The sequence below is a fragment of the Erythrolamprus reginae genome, unplaced genomic scaffold (genome assembly GCF_031021105.1).
Source record: "Erythrolamprus reginae isolate rEryReg1 unplaced genomic scaffold, rEryReg1.hap1 H_18, whole genome shotgun sequence".
NCBI lineage: Eukaryota > Metazoa > Chordata > Lepidosauria > Squamata > Dipsadidae > Erythrolamprus > Erythrolamprus reginae.
Window position 1 is genome coordinate 93,600 of NW_027248471.1, and position 11,943 is coordinate 105,542.

The window sequence follows — 11,943 nt, forward strand, 5'->3', positions numbered from 1 at the left end:
GAGGATTTTAACATGTTTTTCACTGATAAAATCGTCTGGATCTGGGCGGACCTTGACTCCAATTGTAAAACAGAGTCGACTGACAACGAGTCAGTCAAGGTGACTGGGGCTAAACGTCTTTGTCCATCTGTCTGGGCGGAGTTTGACTTGGTGACACCTGATGAAGTGGACAAGGCCATTGGAGCTGTGAGTTCCGCCACCTGTTTACTGGATCCGTGTCCCTCTCGGCTGGTTTTGGCCAGTCGAGAGGTGACACGGAGCTGGGTCCTGGAGATTGTCAACGCCGCCTTGGAGAGGGGGTCCTTTACGGCCCTTTATAAGGAGGCACTCGTGCGTCCCCTTCTCAAGAAGCCTTCCCTGGACCCAGTCGTGCTTAATAACAACCGTCCAGTCTCCAACCTTCCCTTTATGGGCAAGGTTGTTGAGAAGGTGATGGCACTTCAACTCCAGCAGTCCTTGGAAGAAGCCGATTATCTAGGTCCTCAACGGTCTGGATTCAGGCCCGTCTACAGCATGGAAACTGCTTTGGTCACATTGATGGATGATCTCTGGCGGGCCCGGGACAGGGGCTTGTCCTCTGTCCTGGTGCTCCTTGACCTCTCAGCGGCTTTCAATACCATCGACCATGGTATCCTTCTGCATTGGCTGGAGGGGTTGGGAGTGGGAGGCACTGTTCTCCAGTGGTTCTCCTCCTACCTCTCCGGTCGGTCGAAGTCAGTGTTAGTGGGGGGTCAGAGGTTGACCTCTAGGTCTCTCCCTTGTGGGGTGCCTCAGGGGTCGGTCCTCTCCCCCCTGCTATTTAATATCTACATGAAACCACTGGCCGAGATCATCCAAGGGCATGGGGTGAGGTATCATCAATACACCGATGATACCCAGTTATACATCTCCACCCCATGTCCAGTCAACGAAGCAGTGGAAGTGATGTGCCGGTGCCTGGAGGCTGTTGGGGCTTGGATGGGTGTCAACAAACTCAAACTTAATCCAGACAAGACGGAGTGTCTGTGGGTCTTGCCTCCCAAGGACAATTCTATCTGTCCATCCATTACCCTGGGGGGGATTATTGACCCCCTCAGAGAGGGTCTGCAACTTGGGCGTCCTCCTCGATCCACAGCTCACATTAGAGAAACATCTTTCAGCTGTGGCGAGGGGGGCATTCGCCCAGGTTCACCTGGTGCGCCAGTTGGACCGGGAGTCATTGCCCCCTATTTGGACCGGGAGTCATTGCCCACAGTCACTCATGCCCTCATCACCTCAAGGCTCAACTACTGTAACACTCTCTACATGGGGCTACCTTTGAAAAGTGTTCGGAAACTTCAGATCGTGCAGAATGCAGCTGTGAGAGCAATTATGGGCTTCTCTAAGTATGCCCATATTACTCCAATACTCCGCAGTCTGCATTGGTTGCCGATCAGTTTCCGGTCACAATTCAAAGTGTTGGTTATGACGTATGAAGCCCTTCATGGCACCGGACCAGAATACCTTCGGGACCACCTTCTGCCGCATGAATCCCAGCGACCAGTTCGGTCCCACAGAGTTGGCCTTCTCCGGGTCCCGTCGACTAAACAATGTCGTCTGGCGGGATCCAGGGGAAGAGCCTTCTCTGTGGCGGCTCCGATCCTCTGGAACCAGCTCCCCCCTGAGATCAGGATTGCCCCCACCCTCCTTGCCTTTCGCAAACTCCTTAAAACCCACCTCTGCCATCAGGCATGGGGGAACTGAAGCATCTCCCCCTTGCCCATGTTGTTTTGGTGTTAGATTGATTGTGTGCTTGTTTTTTAATATTCTGGGGTTGTTTTTAATGAATTTTTTAGCTTAAAATTGTAATTGGATTGGTGGGTATTAGATTTGTTATTATGTATTGTTTTTACCATTGTTATGAGCCGCCCCGAGTTTGCGGAGAGGGACGGCATATAAAACCAATAAATCTAATCTAATCTAATCTAATTATCTTATTGTCTAATTACTTATAAAATTGTTTTTGATTGTCGTTGGGTGCATATATTGATATAATAATGAGAGGTTTTGGTTCTAAATCTAGTTGTACAATCAAAATTCTTCCTTCGAAATCATTATATATTTGTTTTGAATCTATTGTTTAATCAATATACATTACTACACGTCTTTTTTTTAATCTGCTAAACTTGTGTATATTTTCCCAAGTTTGGGCTTATTAAATAATTTTCTATTTGATTTTTTAATATGAACTTCTTGTAGTATATTTATTTGTGCTCTTTGTTTCTTGAGCTTAGTCAATATTTGATTTCTTTTCCTGGGATTATTCAATCCATTAACATTTACTGAGAAGATTTTTAAATCTTGTGACATCTCTATTTATAATATTTTTTGGTTTCTTTAGATTCTCTCAATCTACTACCTAACACCAGTTCTTGTTGAATTTGAGGTTGTGGTTGTTTCTTTCTGACAGCTTGTGTTTCCTCCCTCTCTTTGCTGGTCGCCCCCTATTCATCTTCTTCGTCTTTAGTTTCTTTCTGTAGTTGTTCTGTTCTATTTAATCCACTTTGTGCGAAGAAAGCTGTTGCATCTTCCACATTTTCTATCTTTATTCTCCGTCCTTGCCAAGTTAGCAAGAGACCTTCTGGTACCAACCATCAGAACACTATGTTTTCTTGTATTAAGACACTTATGAGAAAATAATATTCTCTTCTGCTCTCTCTTACTCTTTTTTGGAACTTGTTTTAGTATTATAATGTCTTTCCCTTTGTGTTTCCAGGTTTGGTTTCTTGCTTGTTTCAAGATGTCATCTCTAATTATTCTCCTGGAGAATTTGATGTGGACCTCTCTTGCTAGATTATGCCATCATACATATCCAGTCTGGACTCTGTAAATTTCATCTATCTCTCTTATAAGATCTTGTGGGTCCATCTGTAGAATTTCTCCTATTATCTCTGCCATCTTTATTATTAATTCTTCATCTTTCTCCTCACTTATGTTTTGGAATCTCAAGCCGTGTGAGCTATTGCTTCATCGAAGCCTCTGTTAGTTAGATAACGGTGTTCTTCATATTCTTCCATCTTTTGTCCTACATCCTCGACTTTATCCTCCACTGTTTTCATTCTTTTTTCATTCTCTTGTAAATTTTGTTGTATAACTTTCATATTTCCATCCATCTCCTTCATACTTCCCTTTATTTCTATTTCGGTTTTGACATCTCCCATTTCTGTTTTAAAATCGCCTATTTCTGTTTTCAGATTCCCCATTTCATTTTTCATTTCTTCTAAATATTTTTTCACTTCTTCTCTATTTGTGTCCATTGAGATTTGGGTTTTCTGCATGAAATCTTGAATGGTGGCCAGAGTATCTTGAAAGGTCTGAAAGTTAGGTTCTGGTAGAGTTTTCTCCTTTTCTTTTTCTTTATCCTTGGCCAACATTGTTGTTATTGATCTTTGTTGTAATGGAGATGATACTGGAGATACCTTTGGAGTCGGAGTTGGGGTGGAGGTCTGTTTTTTGGTTATTGTTGTTGTGATGGTAGTAGTACTCTGTGACCTAGAAGAGCCTCTCATATCTCCAGGGATTGTCAACCAAAAATTATATAATATCATGATAAATTTTATAATACCCTCTAAGTTAATTAATTATTTTCTCAGGTATAAATCAAGTATCAAATATCAAATTTCAAATATTTCATTCAATGTAGTAAAGAAAATTAAAGCAAAATATATAATTCTATTGGTCTAGCATAAATAAAAATACATATAATAAAAGGAAAAGCGAGAATAAGAGAGAAAAAAGTAAAAGAAGACAAAAAATGAGAGAGAGGGAAGGATAAGTAAATGGATTTGGGGTATGCCAGATCGAGAGGAGGGAAATTAATTATCTAGCAGTTCATCCTGTACCTTAAGTGTCTATAGTAAAAAAAAGTTGGGAAAAAAAACCTTAGGAAAAAAGTGAATAGAAAATACAATATGAAAATATAAGAATAAATGTGAATATTATGTAAAAGTGTATTTATAAAAATAGATGAAATATAACCAAGAAAGAAAAAAATATTATAAAAATATAATATAAAAATATAAATATAATTGTAACTATTATATAAAAGTGTAAATCTAAAAGTATAAAAGTGTAAAAGTATAAATGTTAAGGTATAAATGTGAGGAAAAAAATATGGGTATTAAAAATCTAAAAGAGAAATATTGATATATTTCAAAATTAATCCTGATATCATTTTTATATCCTTGAATCCTTAAATCTTTAATTTCTTGTGTCCACGTTCCACACTTATATTCTCGTGTTCTCAAGTTCACAATATATATTTTTTTATCCTTGAAAGCAAACCAAATCAGCAATCCATGTGCCAGGGAAAAGTAAAAAAAACTAAAATCAATCCACAATCTCCTAACGTAAGCGAAAATCAAGTACAGGAAGTAGAAAATACGTTGAATAATAGTGATAACAATAGTTGATGAAAAATAAGAAAAATTAAAAAGCAAGGAAAAAATAAGAAGCAAGGAAAAATAAGCAAAAATTAGTCCATTGATCCTTCCGCTGCCAGTGTTCAAAGAAGAAAAATAGTCCCGCTACAAAGTTTCCCAAATCACCAAAATCCGTTTTGCAAAATAAAGTCAAATTGGGTTATATTACTTAATGACATTGGAGGATTAAAAAGATTCAAAGTTGATCGGTGTTTCTCATAATAGAATATTTTTTCCTTAATATATTATAATTCAAGATCGCCTTTTTAAGTACACTTCCTTCTACTATAGCCAGAAATAATCAGACATGATCAAATAGGATATTTTCAATTTTCAATTTATTAGATTCTCTTTTCATCCCCTATTGCGAAGCGAGTTCGTATTCTTCCAGGGATGTAAGGTATTTCAAGTATACTTTTTCTTAAAGTTCAGCAATTTTTAGAAAACTGTACATTAGAAGTAAGTAGAAATACTGTATATAGATCCGGTCATAGCTTTAGGTTATGCGCAAGGATATTACTTAAAGTGGAAAAAAACCTTTTCTTGTTCACCTTTTATTTTCCAGATCTTTTCTTTTATTTTCCTTGGTATTAAGAGAAAAACCCCCCAAAAGAGTATACCTTATTCAGTGCAGACTTTCTTCTTTTCTTTTCTGATTATCTTATGTCATTGACTTCTGTTATTGTCAATACTCCCTCTTCCGTGAGAGCTAGCTGCTATGGCTGCGCCCCAGCCGGAGTGCGGCTCTTCCTTCTTTGGGGCTGCGGGGTTGCTCTCTTCCTCTGGGACAGTGGCGTTTTGCCCCTCGGGTTCAGATGACCCCCTCCTCAAGATCGAACCCTCCGAGTTCTCTCCAACCACAATTGCGGTCCCCCAATCAGGAAAAAAGGAGCGACGGGGACAGAGCCCTATCCCCGCCGACCCTACTGATCACAGAAAAGGAAGTGAAAGATCTATTTCATAGGCAGAAGCCTGGAAAAGCACCAGGCCCAGACAAGGTAACTCCTTCTTGTTTAAAAGCCTGTGCTGACCAATTGGCCCTCATCTTTACCCAAATCTTCAACAACTTTAATAAAACTTTTTTAAATATTTAAATTTATTTGGATTTGTTACGATTTGTTATGCCTTGTTGTAAGCCGCCCCGAGTTCGCAGAGAGGGGCGGCATACAAATCTAAATAATAAATAAATAAATAAATAAAATCACTAGACTTGTGCCATGTTCCTTCCTGCTTCAAAAGCTCTACAATCACGATCATAGTTATGAATATCTTTGAAAGTCTAGTGATGTTCCACTTGAAAAACATAACGGATCGACTGTTAGACCCCCTGCAATTTGCGTACCAAGCAAATAGATTCACAGATGATGCTGTTAATATGGCTCTATACCACATCCTACAACATCTTGAATCTCCAATGGCCTAAGCTAGGGTCCTCTTTGTAGACTTCAGTTCAGTATTCAACACCAACATAACGGACATTCTCTTAACCATACTAAATCAGCTAGCGGTACCTGAACACACTTGTAAGTGAATCACAAGCTTCCTAACAGACAGGAAGCAGCAAGTGAAGCTAGGAAAAATCACATCAGATACATGTACAATTAGCACAGCCCCCCCCCCCCAAGGCTGTGTGCTCTCACCACTTCTCTTTTCTCTATACATCAATGACTGCATCTTAAACAATTCATCAGTTAAACTACTGAAGATTGCAGATGATACAACAGTGATCAGACTAATTCGAGACAATGATGAATCCACATACAGATGGGAGGTTGAACAACTAACCTTGTGCTGTGGCTAGAACAATCTAGAACTGAACACACTCAAAACCGTAGAAATGGTGGTAGACTTTAGGAGAAACCATTCCATCCTTCCGCCTCTCACAATACTAGATAACATAGTATCAACAGTAGAGACCTTCAAATTTCTAGGTTCTATCATATCTCAAGACTTAAAATGGTCACCTAACATCAAAAACATCATTAAAAAAAATACAACAAATAATGTTCTTTCTGTGCCAACTCAGGAAGCTCAACTGCCCAAGGAGCTGCTGATAGTTTTATAGAGGAATCATTGAGTCTGTCATCTGCACCTCTATAACTGTCCGGTTTGGTTCTGCAACCCAAGAAGACTGACACAGACTTCAGAGGATAATCAGAACTGAAGAAAAAACAATTGCTGCCACCGGCCTTCCATTGAGGACCTGTATACTGCATGAGCCAAAAAGAGGGCGGTGAAAATATTTACTGACCCCTCACATCCTTGACACAAATTTTTTCAACTCCTACCCTCAAAATGTCACTACAGAGCATTGCACACCAAGACAACTAGACACAAGAACAGTTTTTTCCCCCAAACGCCATCACTCTACAAAACAAATAATTCCCTCAACACTGTCAAACTTTTTACTAAGTCTGCACTTCTATAGCTACTAGTTTTTTCACATCATTCCTATCATCCTTTTCCTCACACTTAGAACTGTATGACTGTAACTTGTTGCTTGTATCCTAAGATTTATTAATATTGATTACTTCTTTATTGCTTATTTGATCCCTATGACAATCATTAAGTGTTGTACCTCATGCTAATTGACAAATGTATCTTTTCTTTTATGTACACTGAGAGCATAAGCACCAAGACAAATTCCTTGTGTGACCAATCACACTTGACCAATAAAGAATTCTATTCTATTCTATTGTATTCTATTCTATTCTACTCTATTAATATAAAAAAGACCTTCATAAACAATGCTGCTAAAAAGCCAACCTAGAAGTCAAGAAATAGTTGTTTGCTAAAGAATTTTTATCCATCCAGTGTATTTCACAACATTTTTTTGGACAGTACTAAGCCTCGTGACTCAAGTCCAGGAGTGGGCTGCTGCGCAGGTGGGGGAAATGCAGTGCGGCAAAAATGGAGCTCCATCCCAGAGCACCCAATTTGCACTGAAAGGTGTTGAAAGAAAATGCAGGGCATCCTGCATAAGACATATTAATGTGAAAAAATAGTTTAAAATCAAACCTGATAATGTATCAGGAAATTTTGCCTTAGTTTGCAGTTGTATCTCTCCTAATAATTTTCATTATTCTGAAGTTTACTGGCATTTGGTGGAGGGGGAGGGGAAAAAAGCCCCAGAAAGGAGTAGCCACCTTTTCACCAAGCAAACTTGCTGCAGCACGCTCGGTTCTCCCCTCCTGCCTTCCACCAACTTGGAGCTCTTTTTTTTCTTTCTTTTTTTCCCCCTCCTCCCCTCTTTGGAGGTGCAGATTTTTTTTCTTTCCCCTCTTCTCAGTCAGCAGGCACGCGTGTAGATAAGTCCAACCACTTCCACCTCACCATCCGTTCCTGCAGGAAGAGGTTGGGCATGCTACCAGGAGGTGGAGGTGGTGTGGAGGGCACTGGGCATCGTGGAGGGCGAAGGGGTGGATGTGGCTGCTGCCTCTTAGCTGGAGAGCCAGATGGGGGCGGAGATGACAGCAAAGTCTGGTGCTCTCCGCTCTCTCTCTCTTTCTCTCTCAGTGCAGCCTAGAGGTAACAGTGCCCGGGGACAACAGTGGAGCTTGGAGGCTGCAGCAACACAGCGCTGAGAAGGACCATATGTTGGTCCCTTGAAACCACTGCCGCCTCCGTTCGGGCAAATTCAGGGGGTTAGCTGGAGAGCCAGGCGGAGGCGACACCAAAGTCCGGTACTGGGGCCATGCGAAGCCACTCATCCAGGGGGCTGTGGACTGGCAAGCCACCCTCCGCTCTCTCTCTCTTTCTCTCTCTGTTGCTGGCAAGGTGTACAAGAGAGAGAGAGAGAGAAAGGAGGGGAGAGAGAAAGAAAGAAAGAAAGAAAGCAAGAGAGAGAGAAAGAGGGAGAGATAGAGAGGGAGAGAAAGAGAGAGGGAGAAAGAGAGGGAGAGAGAGAGGAATAGGGAGAGATAGAAAGGGAGAGAAAGAAAGAGGGAGATAGAGAGAGAGGGAGACAGAAAGAGGGAGAGATAGAGGGAAAGAGAAAGAGAGTGAGTGATAGAGAGAGAAAGAAATAGAGAGAGAAAGAGAGAGAGGGACAGAGAAAGAAAGAGAGAGAGGAAGAGGGAGAGATAGAGAGGAAGAGAGAAAGGGGAAGAGATGGAAAGAGTGAGCAAGAGAGAGAAAAAGAGAAAGAGAAAAATGAGAAAATGATGGAGAGAAATCAGGGAGAGGAAAATGAAACAAATGAGAGAGAAGGAAGAAAAGAGAGAGGGAAGAGAGAAGTGGAGAGGAAGGAGGGAGGGAAGGAAGGAAGGAGAAATGGAGGGAGTTTGTTGATTTAAGTTTAAATTTACTTGTTAATAAAGAAGTATAAATTACTTTATTACTTAATTACTTCTTTATTTTAAATATTGTATTTGTTCCCATTTTGTATTTTACTTTAAATAAGATATGTGTAGTATGCATAGGGATTTGTTCATAGGGTTTTTTTATAATCCGGCCCTCCAACAGTCTGAGGGACAGTGAACTGGCCCTCTGCTTAAAGCGTTTGGGGACCCCTGCTCTGGAGGCTTTCCTGAAGCATGGGGAGGGTGAAAACAGCCTTCCCCCATCCTCCAGAAGGCCAAAAATCAAATGGCTAGTGTGAAAATGCACTCTGGAGCTGATATAGGGCAATACTTTGTGCATCTTCAGTTATGGCTCTATGTGCAACCTGTGGCGCGCATGCCATAAATTTGCCACCATAGTCCTTTTCTAATGTAATCTAGTCTAGTCTAGTCTAGTCTAGTCTAGCTTTGCCTTGCCTTGCCTTGCCTTGCCTTGCCTTGCCTTGCCTTGCCTTGCCTTGCCTTGCCTTGCCTTGCCTTGCCTTGCCTTGCCTTGCCTTGCCTTGCCTTGCCTTGCCTTGCCTTGCCTTGCCTTGCCTTGCCTTGCCTTGCCTTGCCTTGCCTTGCCTTGCCTTGCCTTGCCTTGCCTTGCCTTGCCTAATCTAGTCCTCCAGTCCAGTTTAATCTGAAAAATTAGCATATTATGTAGATTAAGTGAAGTATGAATAAAGCTTTAACCAAATTTCTACATTCCTGTGTGGATCTAGGTTGCTAAAGTAAATTAAGCTCTTGAGAAATGAGCTCTCTGAGGATAATTACAAACATCCCATAGATAAATCTCTGTTTTTAATCTAGCACTTTTGCAGCAAAAATATTGTTTGAAGAACGTTTTATTTCACCATGAATTCTGTCAAAGGTACATGGAAAGGGTCCTCCTATTATAACATCTGAATTTTTTTAAAAAAATGGAAAATAAGTCAATATTTAGTGAATTTGTTTTGCGTGGATTCCCTGACACTGAAGAACTACGGATAATTCATATTGTTATTTTTTTAATAATTTATTTGGTAGCTTTTATTGAAAATATCATCATAATCATTGTCATTGTCTATAGCCATCAACTCCATTCACCCATGTATTTTTTTCTAGTCAATCTCTCCTTGCAAGATCTTGGCTCCATCTCAGTTACCATTCCCAAATCAATGCTGAATTCTTTGATGAACACAGAAGCCATTTCTTACTCTGGATGTCTCTGCCAAGTTTTCTTTCTTGTTTTCTTTATGGTGTCTCACTTCTTTCTCCTGTGTGTCATGGCCTATGATCGTTATGTAGCCATTTGCAGCCCACTGCATTATGAGAATATAATGAGCAAAAAAACCTGTATCCAAATGGCAACCAGTGTCTGGATGGGTGGGCTGTCTTATTCTATGCTCCACACAGGAAACTTGTTTTTTGTGAAGTTCTGTTCTAAAATCATCAATCAGTTCTTTTGTGAAATTCCTCAACTGCTCAAGATCTCTTGCTCTGGCTCTTATGTTGCAGAAGAATGGGTACTTATCATGGGTTCTTGTTTAGCATTCATTCTTTTTTTTTTAATTGTGTTTTCATATGTGAGGATTTTTAAGACAGTTTTGCAAATCCCATCTACCCAAGGAAAACAAAAGGCCTTCTCTACTTGCTTACCTCATCTCCTAGTCATTTGTCTGTTTCTGGTAAGTGGTAATTTTGCATACCTGAAACCCACATCTAGCTTTCCGTCAACATCAGATATCCTGATTTCAACATTTTACTGTGTAGTGCCGCCAATTTTGAATCCATTGATCTACAGTATGAGGAACAAGGACCTTAAAATGGCATTCTGGAAGCTGATTTTCAAGTTTTTCCCCAATACCTGACCTATTTCCCTCTCCCTCCAATTTTATTTATTTTAATAAATGCTTTAAGTTATTGCTTGAACACAAGGCTGGCAGCTAATAACTAATAAAGCTTAATTTAGATAAAGATTATCATTTTCTCACAACTACTACTATTAACTCTTTGTGAAAGAACACTAAAAAACCAGCAGAATGCTAATTGTGCCGTTTAATTTCATACTCCTTTTCCTTTAAACGAGCATGCATTGATTATTATTTATATTAGATATTTATCAAAGAAATAAAAGAAATGTATAAAATTGTAATTGTAAAGTTCCTGCCTATGTATAGATTAACCTAAATATAAATTTTATACAGGCTTGCTTAGTTGCTATTTTCATACAACAGATGCATTTTACTGTAGCATTCACATTAATTAAATCTGTATATTTATCTAGAGATACTATCAAAAAGAAAAAAGAAATATATGCACCTGCATGAAAAAAAACAAGAACCAAAGTTAATTTCATGGATATATAATCTTTTCTTTGAGATTACTTAAGAAACCTAGCCTGTGTATTTAATATAGAATAAACTTGATCTGGATAAATAACATTTATGAAAGAGTACTGATAAATGGCCAACCTTGAGTTGAAGCAAGTCTTCAGTTAAAAATTTGTATCAATGCAAAGTATGATAGAACTTTTCCTTTAAAAACAATCAATATTTTAATTTGTATCATATAATAATATAAAACAATGTTTTGAGAATTTTTGTAGAACATAACTATAAAATATACATTATATATAACCTTTCAGAGTCCCCATTGAGCTTCTCTGGCTTTATTTCTGATAGCAGCATGATGTATTCAGGTACTTAGTTTCAAAAATATAAAAATGATTTAAAAATGCTTCCTCTCTCTCCTCTTCCCCCTCCTTCTCTTCCTCCTCTTTCCCATTCCTCTCCCCCTTGCCTCCTTTGGGACTGGGCAGCATAGAAGTCTAAATAAATGAATGAATGAATGAATGAATGAATGAATGAATGAAGTATGGGCACGCGCTATCACGCATGCGCGAGTTCTGACATCCATAATTTGCTCCCCCTTTCTCTCTCCTCCTTCCTCTCTCATCTCTCTTTCCTTTCTCTCCCTCACTTTCTCTCTTTCCTTTCTCTCCCTCCCTCTTTCTCTCCATCCTTTCAATCTCTCACTGTTTCTTTCTCTTCCTCCTTCATTCCCTCTTTTTCTCCCTTCCTTTCTCGCTCTCCCTTTCTCTCCCTCTGTCTTTCTCTTTATCATTTCTATCTCTCATTCTTTCTTTCTGTCCCTCCTCTATTCCTTCTTTCTCTCCCTCCCTTTCTCTCTCTTTCCTT

At 39.6% G+C, this 11,943-nt stretch overlaps 1 protein-coding gene across 1 annotated transcript; it reads left to right on the plus strand.

Moving 5' to 3' along the window:
* Positions 1 to 9,684: 9,684 nt before the first annotated feature.
* Positions 9,685 to 10,614, plus strand: LOC139155391 (olfactory receptor 14A16-like). The gene has a single exon (XM_070730522.1). The coding sequence runs from the start codon at positions 9,685 to 9,687 to the stop codon at positions 10,612 to 10,614; it is 930 nt and encodes a 309-aa protein (XP_070586623.1).
* The last annotated feature ends 1,329 nt before the right edge of the window (positions 10,615 to 11,943 follow it).